This window comes from Hevea brasiliensis, chromosome 16 (genome assembly GCF_030052815.1).
Source record: "Hevea brasiliensis isolate MT/VB/25A 57/8 chromosome 16, ASM3005281v1, whole genome shotgun sequence".
Lineage (NCBI taxonomy): Eukaryota > Viridiplantae > Streptophyta > Magnoliopsida > Malpighiales > Euphorbiaceae > Hevea > Hevea brasiliensis.
The window spans coordinates 67,191,492-67,212,993 of NC_079508.1; the positions used below are offsets into that span (position 1 = coordinate 67,191,492).

Consider the following 21,502-nt stretch of genomic DNA (forward strand, 5'->3'; position numbering starts at 1 on the left):
GCGTCTTCCGACCCATCCAAGGCTGTTGAACCCACTGTATCGACACCAGAAACGTAAAAGAAGCCAAAAATGCGAGGGATTGATACCCAACGCAAAAAGGGCACTGTCAAATCTTCGGGCTCAGTGGATAAGGCGCTGCTAGATTGTAAATTTATCAAATGGGAGTACTTTGGTCAGGTAAATTTTTAATTCAAATAACTTTTTGAGTTTCAAGGATGGATGGCTGTTTGTGAATGTACAAATGCATATTACCCTAGGCTTGTTCAAGATCTCTATAGGACTTTAAGAACAGTTAATGATGAGGACAAATTTGAGGTTGTTTTGAATGATAGTGTATATGTTGTTTCTGTTGAGATGATTGCTACGGCTTTGAACTTGCCTAATGATGGAAATAAAATTTCCACACATAAGGATGTCGCTAGGGTGCCAAGCTTTAATTTGGTTGAGTTTGAAAACGAAGTCTTCCCTACCAACACTGCCATAAATAAAAAGTCCACTAGCACAAAAGCTTTTCAACATATTAAAATCATTCACAGTATGGTGAACTACATTTTCTATCCTAAGTCTAGCAGCTATGGTTATTTGAGTCACCTGGACATGTGTATCATGTGGCACGTTGTTAACAAAGTAAGGATGAATTTGGCTTATTTGATTTTCAAGAACATGTGCAAAGCTTATGGGATTGGAAAATTACCTTATGCACATCTTTTGACTGTTGTGTTTAAAGAGCTGAATGTAAATATCTCTAAGGAAAGTTCTAGGACTGATTTGATTGTGCTTAGAGAAATTCACTCTGACACTGATGGAAGAAAGAAAAGGTTTGAAAAAGGTGGTTCTTCCTCAGCTAAGGTTGGTTCCGATTCTACAAATGAATTTATGAGTGAGTTTCAAGGGCTTAAAGCTGCTGTTAATGAGCAATTTAGTTCAACACATCAGTCCATTGAACTTTTGAGAAAATTTGTGGATGTGGTTGACTACAAAGTGAGTCACCTACTTACTCAAAATGAGGAATTAAAAAGGCTAATTGTGGATCTTCAGCAGGCCAAGGAAATTGGTTTCCCAACTAAGGTTGAGGCTGCTACTCAAGTCTCTGCTCATAGTACTGGTAAGGGTGAAAGTAATAAGGTTGGTAAGTCTCCAGCTGCTGTGGCACATGAAAGTGACTAAGTAATTGAATCTGAGCTTGCACCTGCAGTAGAAGCCCCTGTTGACCATGCTAGTGAACAGGTCATTGAACCTGAAGTTGGTCCTGCAACTGGTGTACCCACTGAGCATGATAGTGAAAAGGTTGTAGAACCTGAAGGTGAGCTACCTGTTGAACCTCCAAGTGCACCACTGCTGGAACCTGCAACTACTCCTACGCAGCAGCAGGAAGCCTCTCTAAAGGATCACCAAGCGAGTGCTCCATCTCAACTATCTGCAGCTGCTGCCCCTGCAGCCAAGAAAGGTAGAAAAAGAACTAAGTCAACCGTGTCAAATCCATATCAGTCACTAGCTGCTGCTCTTCAACCACCATCTGATGAAGATGAGCCACAGAAGGATGATCAATTGGCTGACCAAGAATCTCAGCCCCCTGCTGCTAAGCCCACCAGGAAGAAGTTGGTGCCTTCCAAATCCACTTGCAAGAGCAAAAGACTAAAATGATTCCCATCTAATCTGGATTTTTAGTTTCCTATCTGCATTTTTAGCTTACTAGTCTGTTTGCTACTATTGGTTTTTAGTTTGCTACTGTTCACCTTACTGCATTTAAATTTGGGCTAACATGATTCTTTTTGGGTTATTTTCTCCTGTTTCCTTTTTTATTGATGACAAAAAGGGGGAGAATAGGATGGATATGGATGTGTGTTTATACTTGTGTTTATACTTTGATGTTTATACTTTGATAGGATGGACATGTGATAGGATGGATATGTGTTTATACTTTGACAAATGGAAGCATGTTTATGTGCATATTTTTTTGAGAATATTGTGAATATCTTGTGAACATGCCTTATAGCATAAACTCAGGGGGAGTTTTTGTATAGCAAATAAATTTCTTGGAAATTATGTGCATATATTTAGGGGGAGCACTTTACGCATACTATATTGCTTGGATTCACATACTCACATAAACCTTCACACACTTTTATTTTTTATTGTTGATTCAATTGAGTTTTGTCATCATCAAAAAGGGGGAGATTGTTGACCCCGTGTAGCTCAAAATGAGCATTGATTTTGATGATAACAAAACTCAAAGAGAATCTATCTAACCTAACTTTAAAGTGATGTGTAGATTCTTTGTCTTATGTATAAAGAACCCTTGAAGTTGCATCTAAGGAGAAAGGATACTCAAAGGCATTTCAAGACAAATCCAAAATGAGAAAAGAACAAGATTATAAAAGCCAAGACTCAAAGAAAAGGTATGAAAGTCATAAAGTTAGAGATTGAGTCTTAGGTCTTATGTGAAAAGAATAGATGAGAATTTAGTCAAATGGAGCTCAAAAATGAAATTTTATTTTCTGATTACTTTTTCTCATCATGACCTTGGACACTACTATTGGAACATTTTTTTAAGGTCTAAATCATTTTATTTAATATTGCAAGTTGAGACATGCAGCTGTTGACTTAGTTTGCTAACTGGTTTGCTAAAATTTTTAGTTTGCTAATGTGTTTGCTAAAAAAATTAGTTTACTAACCAGTTTACTACTGTTGCCAAAATTTCATTAGTTTGCTAAATGATCAGAGCTGCTCAACTTCGCACAAAAGGACAAAATAACGGCCATTTTGTCTTGGGCAGTGTGTATAACGTTCTAAAAAGGTTTCAAACGGTCTAAAATGATTTGGGACTATAAATATACCTTCTTTACTTCATTTTAGTTTGATGAAAGCTTACATTTGAACTCCAACTTTGATTTTTCATTTATTGCTTTCATTCAAGAGCTTTAAAGTCTTTGAGCTACCATTGGCAAATCAACTCATCTCTTCTTTATAGTTTGATTTGTATTGAGTAAGAGTGAGTGTTAAAACATTAAATTGCATTTAAGAGAGGTTGTACAAGCACCTATTGAAGCTTGAGAGAGTAAGTGCTTGAGATAGCACTTGTGAAGGTTTCAAGCTACCTTGGTAAAAGCTTGGTGTTGAAAAGTTGTAAAAGGCTTTTGGTCTCTTGCCTTCAAAAGAGCAAATAGTGGAGAGAAGACTCAAAGAGGGTTCTTTGAGAGAGTGGATGTAGGCTAGTTAAGCCGAACCACTATAAAAATCATTGTGTTTGATCTCTCTAACCTGGACCTCCTTACTCTTGTGCAATTTAAAATTTTCTTTTTATACATGATATTGAATGTTGGTTGAATAGATTGAATTGATAAACTTGAGGACATATTGAGTGAGTTGAGAAATTAGTTGTTTATTGTGTGATGCACGTTTTGTTAGATATAGCTATAAATATAGATTGAGGTTTGAATTATAACTTAGGAACACATTGTTGAAACACATATTATTTCATTATATGTAGAGAAGCACCTAGTTGAACAAAGCCACAATTTTTCATTAGGCTGCAAGCAAGAGCCGAAAAATTGTTAAAGTCTAATTCACCCCTCTCTTGGACTATTTTGGGACAACAAAGACTAAACCTTCTGCAAAACATTTGAGGGTTTTTGGTTCTATCTGTTACATGCATATTCCTAATGCCAAGAGAGTTAAATTGGATGATAAAGCAGAGTTGGGAATCTTCTTGGGTTATGCAGTAACATCCAAGGGATATAGAATTTATAATATAAAAACAAAGAAAGTTGTGATATGTAAAGATGTACAAATTGATGAAGAAGTTTCTTGGGATTGGGATAGACAAGAAGTTATATGGAGGCATCAAACTCACAACCAAAAGTCAAATTCAGATTCTAGTGATATTGAAGTTGATGATGATGAAGCTCCGAATGTTGCTTCTGATGAAGATGTTGATTCCAACATTGATTCTCCTATGTTGAAGACTAAACCTCTCTCTAAAATTTATTAGAGATGCAATTTGGTAAAGGCTGAACCTGTCACCTTTCAAGAAGCAATTTAGTTGGAAGAATGGCAACAAGCCATGAAAGAAGAGATTGCTTAAATTGAAAAGAATGATACTTGGGAACTCACCACTAAGCCAAAAGGGAGAAATGCTATTGGAGTTAAATGGATTTATAGAACTAAAGTAAATCCAGATGGCTCGGTATATAAACACAAAGAAGGTTTGTGGTAAAGGGATATGCTCAGTTACCTGGTGTAGATTATGGAGACACTTTTGCACCTATAGCTAGGCATGACACAATCAAATTGCTGCTGTCCTTTGTAGCTCAAAATGGGTGGTCAGTTTATCATCTAGTTGTCAAATCTGCATTTTTTAATGGAGTTCTTACTGAGGACATTTATGTTCAGCAACCCGAGGGATTTGAAGTTATTGGGAAAGAAGACATGGTTTATAGGCTCAAGAAAGCACTTATGGACTCAAGCAAGCTCCAAGAACCTGGTATGCTAGAATTGACTCACACTTGACTCATCATGGATTCAAGAGGAGTGACAATGAGCCAACTTTGTATATAAAATCTGACAAGAATGGAGCTCAGCTGGTGGTCTCACTGTATGTAGATGATATGCTTGTGATTGGAAGTGAACACAAGTTTGTAACTGAATTCAATAGGGATATGCAGCTGGAGTTTGAGATGTCAGATTTGGGAATCATGAAGTATTTTTTGGGTCTGGAAATCTATCAAGAGGATGCAGGAATTTTCATTACTCAAAAGAAATATGCTCTTGATGTGCTAAGAAAATTCAACATGGAGAATTGCAAGTCTGTGCCAACTCCTCTCAATCAAAATAAGAAGTTAAGCAAGGATGAGGGGGCAGAAAAGGCAGATTCTTCAGTGTATAGAAGTCTTATTGGAAGTTTGCTATATTTGACAGCTTCTAGACCAGATTTAATTTACCCTGCTAGTCTACTGTCTAGGTATATGCATTCACCAAGTCAAATTCACTTAGCTGCTGCTAAAAGAATATTGAGATACCTTAGAGGTTCCGCAGACTATGGTGTTTGGTATTTAAAGGGAAAGGAAGTTAAGCTTGAAGGTTTTGTGGACAGTGATTGGGTAGGCTATTTGGATGATTTAAAAAGTACATCTGGTTTTGTATTTTATGTGGGATCAGGTCCTATATCATGGAATTCAAAGAAGCAATATGTGGTGGCACAATCTACTGCTGAAGCTGAGTATATGTCAGCTGCTGCTGCTGCAAATCAGTCCATTTGGTTTAGAAAATTGATGGTTGATTTGGGAGTTGAACAAGTTGATCTTACTGTCATTTGGTGTGATAGCAAATCTGCAATTGCTATAGCTAATAATTCTATTCAGCATGGGAGGACTAAACATATTAAAGTGAAGTATCACTTTCTAAGGGAAGCTGAGAAGAATGCTGAGATTAAGTTGCTTCATTGCAAGTCTGAAATACCACTTGCTGATATTCTAACCAAAGCTCTTCCTAAAAGCAGATTTGAAGAGATAAGGAAGAAGCTTGGAGTATCCAGGAAAACTCTCAAGGAGGAGTGTTGATGTAATGAGATTTTTCCTAGATACTTAGAAGCTATTTTGGTTTATGTTTATGTCCTCACAGCTGTGTATTTTGTACTGATGTAACAGCCCCTTTGGTCATGTATGGTTAGGCTTAATTTGCTGCCTAATTTGCTGTGAGTTGTTATTTAATTACTACTGTAGTTGTTAGAGCAGTAGGTGGTGTGTATTGACTGATGTAACTCTCTTTTTGTTATATATGACTTGTAAAATGAACTTTCCATATGCGAGAAGTATTATCTTCAAAAAACTGGTTCTTTGCAGTTTTTAATCTACTTACAATGCTCTATTTTCGCTTCCAGAACTGTAACAAGGATTTTCATTTTCTACAACATCTGGATTAAAGAAGTAGTATAAGTTGCGGTGAATAATAGCGCAAAAAGAAGAATATCTTCATTTCTAAAGATTTAGAGTTCAATTCTCCATAAAAAAAAGCCACAAAGTCGTCACTACTAGACGAGTATATTGAAGAATCGGTCACATGACTCATCTGAAATATCAATCGGGCATGAAGCATTCAAGTGTTACAAAAATATAAAAGAAAAGAAAAAAGAAATTATAAGATGGCTGGAAGGAGAAATGTTGCGTTCTTTTCTAAATGTATGAAGGACATGATATAGCCATTAACATGTAGGGGTGAAAGGCATTATTCTGAAAATTGTTACAATCTGTTATCCTTTCTTAAATGGTAAAGTATGAAATCAGATGAGAAAAGACCTCATTGCCAAATTGATTTCTCTGTTGGGAGATTAGAGAGAGAATTTTGTTGCCTTGTAGGTGAGAGATGTTAGAGATGAGCTCAAAAGAAGGCATGTTAGCTACTGAAATCTGTCTTGTAGTTGCTTTTTGCTGATTAGATTTTGTTAAACAATACAACTTAAAAATACTTAGCATAGTTGTATAGCTGAAGCTACCGCTGAAAAATGCTTGGTTCGGCTATATAGTCGAAAACAGAGCTATTATTCAATGAGAGAGGAAGGAAAGCCCACTATTATTATTTGTTTTGCTTTAATTAAATCAATGCCTTTCCTAACTAATCAGTAAATGAACCCAAAAAAGACAAATAAAAAGATCCATTTAAATAAATCCAAACATGATACAGCTTTCTGGGACACTCTGAAGCCAATAAACAACAGGGCCTTTATTTAGCTGACCCTTATATTCCCATCCCATGTCTAGTATCTTCCCTATATTTGTTTGTGCGTCTATCCATCTAATTGCCAAACTCTCTCTTCTTCTTAATTGAATTTGTAAGAAAAGAACTGCTGACTGTCTTATCTTCCTTTCTCTCTTTCTGCTATCTGAACCGCGTGCCGACCATATCAGTTCTCAAACACCCAACGACGTGGAGCTCTTCCAAACTCAAACCTGGGATATATCCGGTTGGGTCAGGCAAAACCAGAGGAGGTGCCGAAGGGACACTTGGCTGTGTACGTGGAAGAATCAATTGGTGACAAGCGGCGGGAAGTGGTGCCTGTAATATACTTCAATCACCCACTGTTTGGGGAGCTATTGAAGGATGCGGAGCGAGTATACGGATACAATCATTCGGGTGGAATAAAGATACCGTGTGGGTATTCGAAGTTTGAGGAGCTGAAGATCAGGATTGCTGCATGGGATAGTAGCCACAACAGTAGCTGCAAGTGGCAAAAGCAGGTGACGTGGCAACAATTACAATTTTCCCCTGTAATTTTATTTACGGAAATTCTGATTCCACTAATTTTTGTGTATGCCAGAATCAAATTTAGCAATTGCTTTTTTTCCTCTTTTACTTAATACTTCTCGTCCTATATTCGCTAGGATACCGAGTCAGACAAGGCGATTCAATTGAGTCAGACTCACTCGTAAATTAGAATAACATATTTTCTTTTTAAGAAAAAAAATTATAAATTTAAATTTGAGGGTATGAATATAATCGTGAATTCAACAGAATTACAAGTAAAGTTAATGTGGATTCTATACTTATTATCCATGGGCTGATTCTATATGTCACTTGTGAATTGTGATAAATCTACAGCGGAAAAGTGGTCAGGAAATCAAGGATAAAGAAGACCCACTCATTGAAAAATCAAGAAAGCTATTCAAAAATGAAATTTATCACTAATAAAATAAAAAAGGGTGGATTGTATGAGTTTGAATCTTATTAGTAGTGCTTGTAATTTTAAAATAAGAACAAAAGGACATCATAATCTCAATTCTTTTAAAAGGAAGTGGTGATCGTCGAATCCACTAAAAATTAAATTAATTGAAATCACCAGTAATGAGATATTTTTTGCAGCAAGTGGTGTTACTAAATTTTGTGTACTTATGTAACAAGAAAAGAAAATGTGGGGGGTTTTGTAACACTGAATCAGAAGAAATCAAATTCAAAAATTAAAGAACTAAAAATATGAAACTCTCAATTTAAACAAACTTCAGTTCAAGGTAATTCGCATTTCAATGCATGACTCGATCATAGACAAAAGAAATACAATTATCTCTTATTGAATACTTAATGTAGATTTACTTGTAACATCCCTAATTTTCAAATAATAATAATAATAATAATTATTATTATTATTATTATATATATATATATATATATATATATATATATATTATGCTAACCCTAGTATTGTGGATTTCGCGTATGTATTTTCATTTCGTGTAAATTCGATCGTCGTCCAGATCTGCAATTTCGGGCCGAGCAGATAAGCTGCTGGAACCATTTCAAAATCGGGTCAAGATTATAGGCTACCCCACCGTTTTAAACGTTCTGGACGCGTTCCAGTTGTCAAATTTGGCATAGGTAAACTCGAACTCTACATTACTCAATTTTTGCCTTGTACTGGGTTAGAATAAAATTTATAAAATATTTGTGGATGATAAGAAAATTACGATTCCTATTGCAATAGCCTTATAATATTGTTAAGGACCGCGGGGCAGGTTTATAGAATTTTTAAAGTTAGTTTGGATAGTTTTTGAAAAATATTAGTTTTGAAGTCTTATAATTGAGTTATCTGATGTTGTGATTATTGTTTGGTTTGGAGGGCCCAGGAGGGACCATATAATAATGATGAGATATGGGTTGAGTTTAGAAGTGTTATTTGAACCATTTTGCAAGTTGGGTACGTTATAGGTATAGGGGAGACTCTGCCGGATTTTCAGCACAACTTAGGGTGTCTTTGGTCTTTTCTAAACTTGTATTGAGTCAAATATATTAAATGATTGCAATGAAATTGTCAAGTAAGTTGGGACAGCCTTCCTCCTCCGTCTAGCCACCGCAGTGACCTCGGTTCAAGTTTGTGAGTAAAATATTAATTTTAATTGTAATTTCGATATTATTATATATTCAAGCATGCCCATGCATCACTTATAAATATATATCTATGTAGTTAAACACTAGGCATGTTTTATATTACATTCATAATTGTTGAAGTGCCATGGATGTTGTTTGTGGTAATTTGGAGCAGTGTGTGTGCATGGCGTGCGTGTGGTATGGTATTGGATATGGACAGGACGGGTAGACACGGCTTGAGAGACACTCGCTGGGACCCAGTCCTTCAGGGTAGACACGGCTTGAGAGACACTCACTGGGACCCCGCATTTGGTTTATTAAGCGAAAGTCCGGCTTGAGAGACACTCGCTGGCAGAGGTTGGATTAAGAGGGACAAGGGATCAGCTCTCATATATGTATTGCTTGACAGTGTTGGGTTTGTGAGTGCTCCAAATTATCTTTTTACTGTTATGATATGAAAATTATGATGATATTGCATGTCACTCCACAGGGTGCATTAGCTTTAGATAGTTATAGAGATTATGATTAAAATTGGTATTTTACTCTCTGAGTTGAACGCTCACTCCTGTTCATCTATTTTTCCAGGCTATAGGATGATTATTTGTTATGGCTAACCTGCTCTTCTTCTTCGTAGGTCTATTAATAGTATTTAATGTATTTTGTACAATTGAGTTAAATTTTAGACTCCGCATGTGTTAGAAGCTCTTATTTTTATTTTGGGCCTGTATTATAAAAGTTATGTTGGACCTATAAAATTATTAACTGTATGCATGATGGAATTGGAAGAGGGAGCTGAGCTCCTATTTGAATTATGACATTTTGATTATGTGGAGGGTGACCTGAGCTCTCCAATTTATTATATATTGTGTTTATAGGTAAGGTGAGTCAAAAACTCCCCGTTGAATGGTCCATTTTATAGTCGGACTCAGTCCGGTTGAATTCTTAAAATTGGGCCCAAATGGGCCTTAGAGTTGGGTTGAGGAATAGTTAGGCTTACTACGGGCCTCAGAGGCTTTAGGTTGGCCCAGGTCCTAATGCCGCTCCAGCCCATAGGTTGGGTCATGACAAATGTGTTATCAGAGCTTAGGCTTTAGATTCATGGGAAAGTGTGCACCTAGAGTTGTCACATGCAGAGTATAGGATTCTGTTTCGTCTTTTTTCTATAATTCTTCATTTCTAGATTTTGCGTTATTCCTCGGTTAATATAAGAGTGCTTCAATTTAGGACCTCAGTTTTGTGAAGTACATAGAAGTGTGAAATAGAGTTAGCAGACATGTTGAGGTCTGCCATGGAAATACGTTCTCCAAGAAACATTATATTTCTATCAGTATGGGTTTAAGTGGCATGCCCATTTCGTGCCATGCACGAGTACATAAAGGTGAGTTTTAAAAGTATAATTGCCCTAGATAAGGATGAGGATACCACTGCTGGCAGTCATCAATGGATGACCCTGTCAGAATGAGTTTATGATAATAGTAGATTCGAGAGAGATAAGAAATTAGGAGACCTAGTCTGTCAGGACATACCTTAGTAACTATGCAATGTTCTCGATGTTTGTGCTGTAAGCTGCAGATTACAGTACAGACATGGGATTATTATGTAGAGCTACGTGCATCCTCATGGTGCTCCATAATGAGGGTGTTTGCGGATGGCCTCTATTTTGGTACAATTATGCCAAAACAGAGTTCAATATCTGCAGAGGAGTTGGAAACTCTTGGTTAGGGGTCTAGAGTTAGAATATTGAAAGGTCACAGTTGGGTGATAACTAGAGTCAGTGACTCACTTACCCTAGCCTGAGCTAGAGTTACATCAAGAGTTGCCATTAGACCAGAGGTTGCGGATTAGTTACAAAGTAAAGGTGACATCTATAGAGTGAGACCATCTGATCTTCGGTATGGAATTTTGGATGGTTTTTGCAGTAAAACAGATGTTTTGCTTAGAGCTTAGTGAGAATAGTATACCTTGTGTGTATCTGCAAGGTGTAAAGTATAACCCTAATACCTAGGGAAGGTCGGAACTATGAATTGATGATTTACAAAGCTATGATATGATAAGAGAGTCATTAATTTGACATGGTTTTGGCAAGGTGGTAAATGTAGTACCTTTGTTGCAGTAAGTTAGGGTATAGTCCTATCTTTTCAGAAGGGATCGAAGGTTACTACTGATAATGATGACTTATGGAGTAGTGTCCCAAATGGGATTGTAGTGTGAGATAGAGAGTTGTTAGCTCAGGTGTTCTAGAGAGGATACAAGTTCTATGTAGGAATTATAAGATGTAAGATCAAGATGTATGTAAGCCTTTAAATTGAATTACTGGTTTGGATACCTAGTATTTTAAGTTTCAGCTAATTAAATGGATATGAAAAATTAGAGTTGCTACAGATCCCCTCCCTAAGTTAGTAGGGGGTAGTATGTAGTCCAAAAGGGTAAGAATAGAGATCACGCAGGAGAAGTATGACTGTTATTTCCTAAGTTCATCCTTAGCTTCTTAATGCTTAAGACTAAAGTATACTCCAAATAAAGTAAAAGAAAAAGGACAAAAGTTAGCATCGATAAATCATAGAATATGTATATATATATATATATATATATATATATATATATATATATATATATATATATAGATGGAGTGCGGTTCAAATGCAGTAGGAGAGATAGCCTGAATGCCAGTAAAAGTCTAGCTAGGGTAGTTAGAGGATCAATTCTGAGTAACATTGAGGTATAGATGACGTGGTCGGGATAGTGAAAAGGTATAAGTTTCTGATATGACAATCAGGTTCAAAAAGAAAATAAATGTCACGACCCAAAATTCTGAACCTTGATCGGCGCATAATTTAAGTATTCTTAAATCATGTAAGCCTTATCAGAGTATCTTGAATGAATATATTGTCACTTACTAATCCCAAAAAATAGATAAAATCTAAATAAATAAAATGCTGAATAAAAATCATAAATATCCCATAAGTAAACTGCGGAGTCTCTATAAATTTCAAATAAAAACTTAAACTGTTCAATAAACTAAACTAATTATTAGCCCGAGAAAACATGAATTCGGGCATACCATGAGAACAAATCAAAGATTATCCCTCTCCAGAAAATGGACTGAATATTTGAATCAGCTGCGAAATTCTACTGATCTGAAACAGATAACAGACAGAGAAAATGTGGTTTGAGCTAAATGCTCAGTGAATAATAATTATAGCACACAACGGAATAGGAACAGGCAGACGCTTGATTAATTTCACAATAATTTTCTATTCAATAAAATAATGCTCATGCTGTCAAAATCATTAATAAAATAATTTCATAAAACATATATATGAAAGAAATTAATTCAATAAAAATTTTATGATACAGTGCACCAGAGTGATGATACCCCACATCACTAAAGGCCAGATGGTAAGCGCTCTACCAGATATTAGATACATTCCTCCTCCTTCACAGATATCAATGCATATGATACTAATGCAAACTATAAACTGCAATGATGCATGACTCGACAATGCAACCTAATACCGAGAAGTCCACACAGTGGGGCTAGATAACAAAAACAGATACTGGGCACAGGTACCAATTCAAAACAGAAAATTAATTTGTACAAATAAATCAAAATCAATAAAAAATTTCAGATAGCAAATAATAACTGATATTGCAATTCCAATAGTTTATTTCACTAATTTCAGAGAGTCAATAAGATCAAATCAATCTCAAATCAATTCAGTGTAACACATCGGTAAATTTTATAGTCAAATATCAATCGATATAAATACATTAAAGGCATGTTCCCAGAATCCTAATGGCTCTAATGCAGAGATAGTTGACAAAATCAATTATTTAATCAAAATTGAAATAAAATTCAATAATAAAATAAAACTCTAGAAAATTACATGTAAAATAATTTTTAAAATATTGATTTAAAATTTCATTTAATAACAAATTTAATGCTAAGAAATTTTAAAAGGGATTCAAACGGTGCCATGTACTATAATTACCACTCTCTTGGAACCTCTAAGACAATGGCTATTTTCAATGGACGAGAGACAATTTCAACTGAAATATTGAATATTTGAATCTCCTTAAACACATAATTGAAGGTGATGAATAGAGAAGTAAAAAATTTAGGGATTCTCTACACACATCATATTATAAATCGAAAATATATATATATATATATATATATATATATATAACAATAAATAAAAGATGATGAAAATACGTGTTGAGAGTATTTGGTAGAAAAAGGAGGTGACAAACAGGTTTTGAGAGCAAAGTTTAGCAGAAGAGATGATTAGGATATATATATTTCAAGAGTTTTATTAGGTGTAGAATGGCATAAGAGTTATTATTGAATTGGGTTATTCAGATTACAGATATATATATATATATATATATATATATAAACATGCCATCTAATAAAATATTCTTTATCTTATTTTATTTTATTTCTAGATAAATATTTTAAATTATTGTTAGACAACTAAAATAAATAAATAAATAGATAAATATTGGGTTCCCACAATAGAGCTAAAGGATGGAATAGTGAAAGTTCGAATTTGTGTAAGATAAAAAGAGTTGGCTAAAGAATAAATTGGAAAAACATATTAGAATAAGATTAGGAAGAATAGAGCCAAAATACCGAGGAGGTGAATGTGGTTCTAGGAAGGGTAAATGAGATAAAAAAAAAAAAAAAAAAAAGGATAGAGAGCATAGAAAAGGATGGTACTAGGAAAAACATTGTTAAGTTATGGAACCCAGAAGTACAGGACTTAGAGCAGGTCATAATTGATGTAGTTTTAAGAGCCTGAGCCTAGAGCTTAAAATTACAGGATCTGGATTATACCTTATCTGTTTTCTACCCTCAAGGTAGGATAATGGGACAATGACATAAGAACCCTTTTGGTTGTTGACAGTATAATGGAAATTAGGTGAGGTGTGTGACCAAAGTAGGTAGTAACTGTTGAGCGTGCTGTGGTAACTTGAATTGTATTATCAGATCAAGAAGCAAGATCAGTGGGAGTAAGTTGGATAAAAGTCAACATAAGAGATATAAATATGCAAGATGAGGGATAATGTCACAGAGGCTTGATATTAAAATTTAGAGTGGTGAGACCTAGAGTCAAAAATTAGAGTTAGACATCTATTTTCAGTGTGATCGATAGAATGATTATGTAAAAAAAAAAAGAGTAATAATAAATAAATAAATAATAGTATGATAATATGTAGCAGAACGCTAATAACGGTCAGAATAGGACAATATAGGTATAGGTGTAATTATAAGATATTGAGAAGTACATGGATTAGAGGAGTAATTGTTGGTAAGATTGGAGTAGATCTGAAAGAATCTGTAAGTGTTTTTATCTTCTAGAATGTAACTAAGTATAAGGAGTATTGGACAAATAATTATAAGTATAAAAGATAAATGGAGAGTAAAAAGGAAATAGTAAATTCTAAGATGATATGTCAGGTAGGACAACAGTATAATAAATGGTAGATACAACTGATATCTTGTAATAACGCACAATAATTACAAAGAAATAATGAAACTAAAAAGGGAGACTAAGGGGTATGAGCTAAATCTTGTTTATCAAACAATGGTATACGATAAATGGTGGGAGAACATTTCTCCTTCTTTTCAAATTGGCTCGTGTTTCGATTCTAGGAGATTATGTTAAGAAGAGAGGTCATGTCAAAGTGACCCAATTAATTGAAAATTTGATGGGCGTTAGTATATATCCAATCTTTTGAGGCGAAAATGACAATAATGGTGCATCCAATGTTAAGTATGAAAGAATGATTAGAGAGATGACAGGAGTTAAATCGAGCTAGTTACTAGGGCTTACAACCCTTTTGAACTATAAGCTGGAGGAAATGCTATTTGCTAATGAGTTACAGTGAATGGAATTGTTGCTAATGGGAAAAGTTGAGGCTGAAGTTGAGAAAGCTATGGGCAATATATATGATTATATTAAAGAGAATGAACACGTGAAGTATCTTGTTCAGAATTAAGGCATGGAACATATTTCCCACAACCGTGTTAATTTAGATGGAACTTCTAATTTATGGGCCTCCTATCCATCCAGGATGAGCAATTTCCTACTAAGGCTGGTAGGGAATGATAATGTTTTGATAGGTAAGTTGGGAAAGGGGATACAAAAAGAATTTTCTATGGTTAATTACAAGTGTTATGTAATGTGAAGAATGAGCTGGTAGGAGTCAATCGTAAAGTTAGAATTCTCGAAGTAATGGAACTAGTAATCAAGATAAGACTAAGAAATTAAAAAAAAAAAAAAAAGTTAAAGTTGATGATGGGATGGACATCCTTGAAGGAAAAAGGTGTAAGGGTGAGATAGGACTAAGATTAAGGAATAAGTATAGCATGTTGAAAAGATATCAACGATAGCAGAAATAGGAAAAGAAAGTAGATAAGATCCAAAGGACAGAAAGAAAGCTCGGTAGAGCTAGTTATAATGATGAGGATAAGAAGGAATAGGTATGCTAGGAACACACTAAGAGATATTTGAAACAAGTTATTATGTAATACCCCTATGTTCGGTAGTGCGTTCTACTATTCTGATGACAGTGTCTGTCCGGACAGCTAGGATGCTTGGAATTATATTTAAATATTAGTGTGGATATATAAGAAAGTGCAATACAAGAAAAGAAAATACAAGAAAAACAAAGGAAAAATAATAACAATGAAATAAAACTAAGTTAAACGAGCCGAGAACTATAGCGATGGGTGACCGCACCGGGAAGTTACAGCGTGGACTGTTGACTAGCCCTGGACCGTGGGGAACCCTGAAAAATATTTTTAAGACTTAAATGAACATCTATTGAAGTATAAATGTCATTAGAAATATCAAAGAAAAATTAATTAATTAGTACAAAGAAAAACGAGAAATCAAGAAAACGACAAAACTCGGTATTACCGAAAAATCGGGAATGCAATCCGAATAGGGGCATTGTAGTCATTTAACATCCCGAGTTGCCTTTTGACCTAAATTTCCATTAAAAATAAATGATATTACACTTTGAAAACATCATGAAAAATTAAAAGGAGATACATTATGTAAATAGTGAAAGTGTGGTGGCCAAATTGCAAAAATTAGAAACTTTAAATAAATAATCATTAAATTATTCCTAAGTGCTCCATTAACTCTCATCTTGAGCCACCTATATAAGTAATTGGGACAGATTGTTCCACTAAATCATCTCATTTTCTTCAAGCTTTCATCCATAGCCGAAATGAAATCCTCCCAAATTCACCATGGCCGTTTCATGTATGAGCTCAAGTTCTCCACGATCAAGCCATTATTTCTTCAAGCTTCCTTCATGAAAAATGATCCTTACACCATGGGAAACCTATAGGCAGCAAAAAGGAGAGGAAATTTCAAGAATTTGTCAAGCTCAAATTGAGGTTAGTGCTTAATCTTTCTATTTTCCTTTAATAATCCTTGTATTGAGCTTTGGATAAGTTGAATTGCTAAGAAAAATTGAGGAAATGATGAGTATTGGTGAGCCTTAATTTTGGCAGCCATGGAAATGCAGGGTTAGTGACTTATTCTTATATGTATTGGATGGGAATTAAGGTTGATTAACTCAAATAAAAGTTGTAGTTGGTTAATGTCCAAGTATGTGCATATTAGTGCTTAAATTAAGGGTTTGAAATGGGACCTTAATGCTTTGGCAAACTGTCATATTTGATAGCCTATAATATCATGAATTTGTGTGTAAATATTAAGTTTATTAATGAAATATGATAGTGTTAAATTGTGGGCAGCATGTGTAAGTGATATTGAAGTATGAGTATATTAAAGTGTATGTGTAATATTGATATTGAGATATGTTGAATTTTGGTGAAAGTGAATGTTGAGCTTGAATGGTGAATTGTGTGCATTGAGCACTTGAGTTTTCTGCCCAATATGCTTGCTGGAATTGTGTACAATATATATATGGAAGTGCTATTGATTGAATATTGAAGTAATGAGGAGGAGAAGGAATATCAAATTGGAAGTGTAAGTGTTTTGCGCAGGTTATGTGTTGATGGCAGTATCTAAATTAGGTCATAAGTACCAAACTGTGAACCCAATTGGTATGAAGCCAATGGAGGGTGAAACTAGACACCAAATAAGCCAACTTTTGTGTAGAAATGTTACCTAAATTCTGCCTAGAAGGTGACTTGAAAAATGACCGAATCCGGATTAGTGACTTGAAAGCCTGAAAATTGACCATTTGAGTAGAAGTTAGTGTTTTGACCATAAGTTACTCAAAACAGGTCCAAATGATCTGAAATTTTTACCATGAATAGTTTAAACATAGATCTACAATTCTTATGAAGACACCAAAGCCCAGAAATGGCCAGAACCAAGCCAAATAGCTTGTACAAGTTCAGGTACCAAAACTGGCCGAACCAAAAGTGACCTAAAAATGACCTAAGCCTACCATTTTAGTGCATTCTATCCAGCATTGGTAAATTAACCATATCTTGGTCTACACTACTCAGAATGACCTAAAATTTTATCCCGCATGCAATAAGACATAGACCTACAAGTTTGTAGTTTGGACCGAAACCCGAAAACCGATGGAACTAGGTCGTCCGGCTAGGTCAAAATAGTTTACCGAAATCCGGTAAATTGCAATAAAATGCAATACACTTGGAAATAAAATTGGTAACATACACCAACACTAAAAGGCTACAAAATGTGACATATTGGTAACATTAGAATTGACTCACTTAGAGTGCATCCAGGGTCAACATTATAGGTTGACTAATGAAATGAATTGAAGAGAATAGTACCAAGAAAATTTAAATATTGGATTTTATTATTAGAAACAAATTCATTGAGTACTGAAATACTTTAAATTGTGTGTTTCAGTTGAAAAGGATATTGAGAAGCGTAAGGAACATTGAGTCAGGGCCAAGAGGCATATATCAAAGGTTTGTGCATAATAATTTTGATTTCTCATTTTCTACTTAAAAATTTAATTGAACATTATAGTTTTAAATTGTGTCTGTGCACAATACTTTTTATATTCACTGCTTTTACCAGAAAATTTATTTGGAGAAATGAGTTATGAATAATTTTTTATTGTTTTGACTTTGGGAATATTATTTGAAAATTATTGTGTTGCCTACTTTGCAAATGGAAATTTTGAGATAAAATGTGATTTGTGGTTTGTATGAAATATTGTGATTTGGAATTATTTTGATTCACACTTGGCATGACAATGTTACTATGTTCCTCCTCCATTTATGGGGTGAGTGTGATTATATTCCTCCCTCTTTGACTTGCCAGTCTAAGGTGAGTGTGGATGAGTTCTCATTATCTAGCTAGCTTCCTCCCTCATTGATTTCGATTAGTGGGGTGAGTGTGCCTTGTCGTGATGTACACACGGCATGTTCGGAAAAATTTGTGTCATGGCCTAAATTGTGTTATTGATTGGCAAAACTGTATTATTCAGTTATTTGATCAAATTGTGTTATTAATTGACAAAACTGCATTATTCAGTTATTTGATCAAATTATGTTATTGATTGGCAAAACTGTGTTATTCAGTTATTTGATCAAATTGTGTTATTGATTGGCAACACTGTGTTATTCAATTGTTTGACCAAATTTGTGTTATATGAGCTTTGAAAAATTGTGAATTGTTTGGATTATAAATTGTCAATAAAAGTTTTACATACCGCATTTTAAATTGTTATTGTGCACCACTGAGTAAATTTTACTCAACGATAGCTTTTCATTGCTGTTGCAGGTAGACAGACTGACAGGGCAGCAGAGTAGGCTGCTTGTGCTACATTTTGAGATTTCACCGGGTATATTGAGTATACCATATTGTATAGTTTTTTTTTGTAATGTATGTGCACTGTATGTATATATTGTACTTGGTTTTGAGCAGTTGTAAACTAAAATTATAAATTATTTTGGCTTGTAAAAATATTATGGAATATTTATCTTATCTCAGCTTTTGAAAACACTGGAAAATTGGTTGTTGAACTGAATTGATAATGTTGAGAAATTTATTGTGTTGTAAGAATTTATTGGAGTTTGGGATTGAGGAATTATATATTTAAAGTGCTTTTACAGGTTTTTGAAGAACTGTTTTATTCAAAATACAGATGACACTCTGCCAAAATTTTTACAAAAATTATTAATACTTCAAATGTGTTATTTGGTTTCACTTCAGTTAAAAAAAATAATTTTAACACCTGTCAATAGTGCTCACCACTGTAAAATTGTAAGAAAAGTTTTAAAATCCCTTGTAGTGTATTTAATGGGTTATCAGTAGACGAAGTTGGTAATTCATTAGGTATACTACGGGATCATGTTATGCCTTACGGAGGGGTAAGGTGTGACATATTATGAGATGATAGTTTAAAGGAGTAGTAGAGCCTCGATCTGAGTGCCAATGTGTCAGAAGTAGGCCACATACTAAGAAGCTTTAGGAAGAAGTCTAGATATTTCAATTCCAAAGAAGGAGTGGGAAACAATAAAGTTGCATTAACTGGGCTGTCAGGGAATACAAATACATTTGTCCTATAAGAAAAGAGATCCAGTTCACTTTCCAATATTGATAAGTGGTGTAGGGTACGCTTGACACTTGGATAGAGCTCTACATAACTAGTTACATAAGATGGACAGGAGCTGGTCTAAGGACCTTAGTAATGACACAAAACAGATTAAAAATTTGAAGTATCATGGGAGTGAAAAGATTTATAGGTATTGACCATTGAGGTTATAGGACAAGTAAAGGTTTCAAATGAGATGTATATGATAGGTGCTACAGGAAAGCATTTCATAGGATACTATAGGGTAAGGAACATAAGTCATGTTTTTGGAGAACAGAGATTATTGAAACAAAGGAATGAGGACTGAAGTCACCAAGAGACACGTTAGGGCATAATAAAAGTGAGGTAAGCACCAAAGTTGATTAAAGTTATCAAATATCAAGTCGAAAGTAGTGGAGTTATAATGAGTACTAGAGATGACAAAAAAAAAAGAGCGGTAAACGAGTAGTCAGATGTGATGGTTTAGACTCAGAAGGAGGATGGTAGCTGGCATACTATGACAGGGGCAGATAGACATAAAAATTTTTAACCATCCATGCAGATCTAAGGTGGAAAGATGTAAAATTTGCAATGGGTGACCGTGTTCTTGAAGGTTTCTCCATTACATAGGACCTTTTAAGATCATGGACAGAGTGGGAGCAGTTGCCTATCAGTTAGAGTTGCCACCAAACCTTTCTCATGTCCACCCAGTATTCCACATTTTCATGCTTAGAAAGTATGTTCCCGATCCTTCTCATGTGCTGCGACCAGACACACTGGAGTTAAATGAGAATTTGATCTTTGAGGAGCAACCAGTAGTCATAGTAGACTATCAGATAAGATAACTTTGGTCAAGGCAAATCCCTATGGTTAGTCCTGCGGAGGAGTTAATCTATGGAGGAATGCACTTGGAAGTTAGAGCGGGATATGCGCAGTAAGTACTCATAAGTTTGATATGAAACTATGTGTCTATGTTCTGCCTTGTGTAAAATTTGAGAACGAATTTTCTATAAGGAAGGAATAATGTAACATCCCTAATTTTCAAATAATTATTTTATATATATATATATTTTATTCTAACCCTGGTATTGTAAACTTTGCGTATGTACTTTCATTTCGTGAAAATTCGATCGTTGCCCGGATCTGCAATTTCGAGCCGAGCAGATAAGCTGCTGGAACCATTTCAGAACCGGGTCAAGATTATAGGCTATCCCACCATTTTCATACATTCTAGACGCGTTCCATTTGTTAGATTTGGCATAGGTAAACTCGAATTCTATATTACTCAATTTTTGCCTTGTACTGGGTTAGAATAAAATTTATAAAATATTCGTAGATAATAAGAAAATTACGATTCCTATTGTAATAGCCTTATAATTTTGTTAAGGACCACAGGACAGGTTTATAGAATTTTTAAAGTTAGTTTGGATAGTTTTTGAAAAATATTAGTTTTGAAGTCTTATAATTGAGTTGTCTGATGTTGTGATTATTGCTTAGTTTGGAGGGCCCAGGAGGGGCCATATAATGATAATGAGATATGGGTTGAGTTTAGAAGTGTTATTTGAACCATTTTGCAGGTTGGATAGGTCATAGATATAGGGGAGACTCTGCTGGATTTTCAGCACAACTTAGGGTGTCTTTGGTCTTTTATAAACTTGTATTGAGTCAAATATATTAAATAATTATAATGAAATTGTCAGGTGAGCCGGGACAGCCTTCCTCCTCCGCCCAGCTGCCGCAGTGACCTCTATTCAAGTTTGTGAGTAAAATATTAATTTTAATTATAATTTCGATATTATTATATGTTCAAGCATGCCCATGCATCACTTATAAATATGCATCTATATAGTTAAACACTAGGCACGTTTTATATTGCATTCATAATTGTTAAAGTGCCATGGATGTTGTTTGTGGTAATTTGGAGCAGTGTGTGTGCGTGGCGTGCGTCTGATATGGTATTGGATATGGACAGGACGGGTAGACACAGCTTGAGAGACACTCGCTGCGACCCGGTCCTTCGGGTTAGACACAGCTTGAGAGACACTCGCTGGGACCCTGCATTTGGTTTATTAAGCGAAAGTTCGACTTGAGAGACGCT

General features: G+C 34.9%; 1 protein-coding gene across 1 annotated transcript; it reads left to right on the forward strand.

Annotated features, from left to right (window-relative positions):
* Positions 1 to 6,884: 6,884 nt before the first annotated feature.
* Positions 6,885 to 7,377, forward strand: LOC110631851 (auxin-responsive protein SAUR36; the record flags this gene model as incomplete). Its single annotated transcript, XM_021779846.2, has 1 exon — positions 6,885 to 7,377. A coding segment is annotated over one exon (468 nt), but the record flags the coding sequence as incomplete, so codon positions are not given.
* Between the last annotated feature and the right edge of the window lie 14,125 nt (positions 7,378 to 21,502).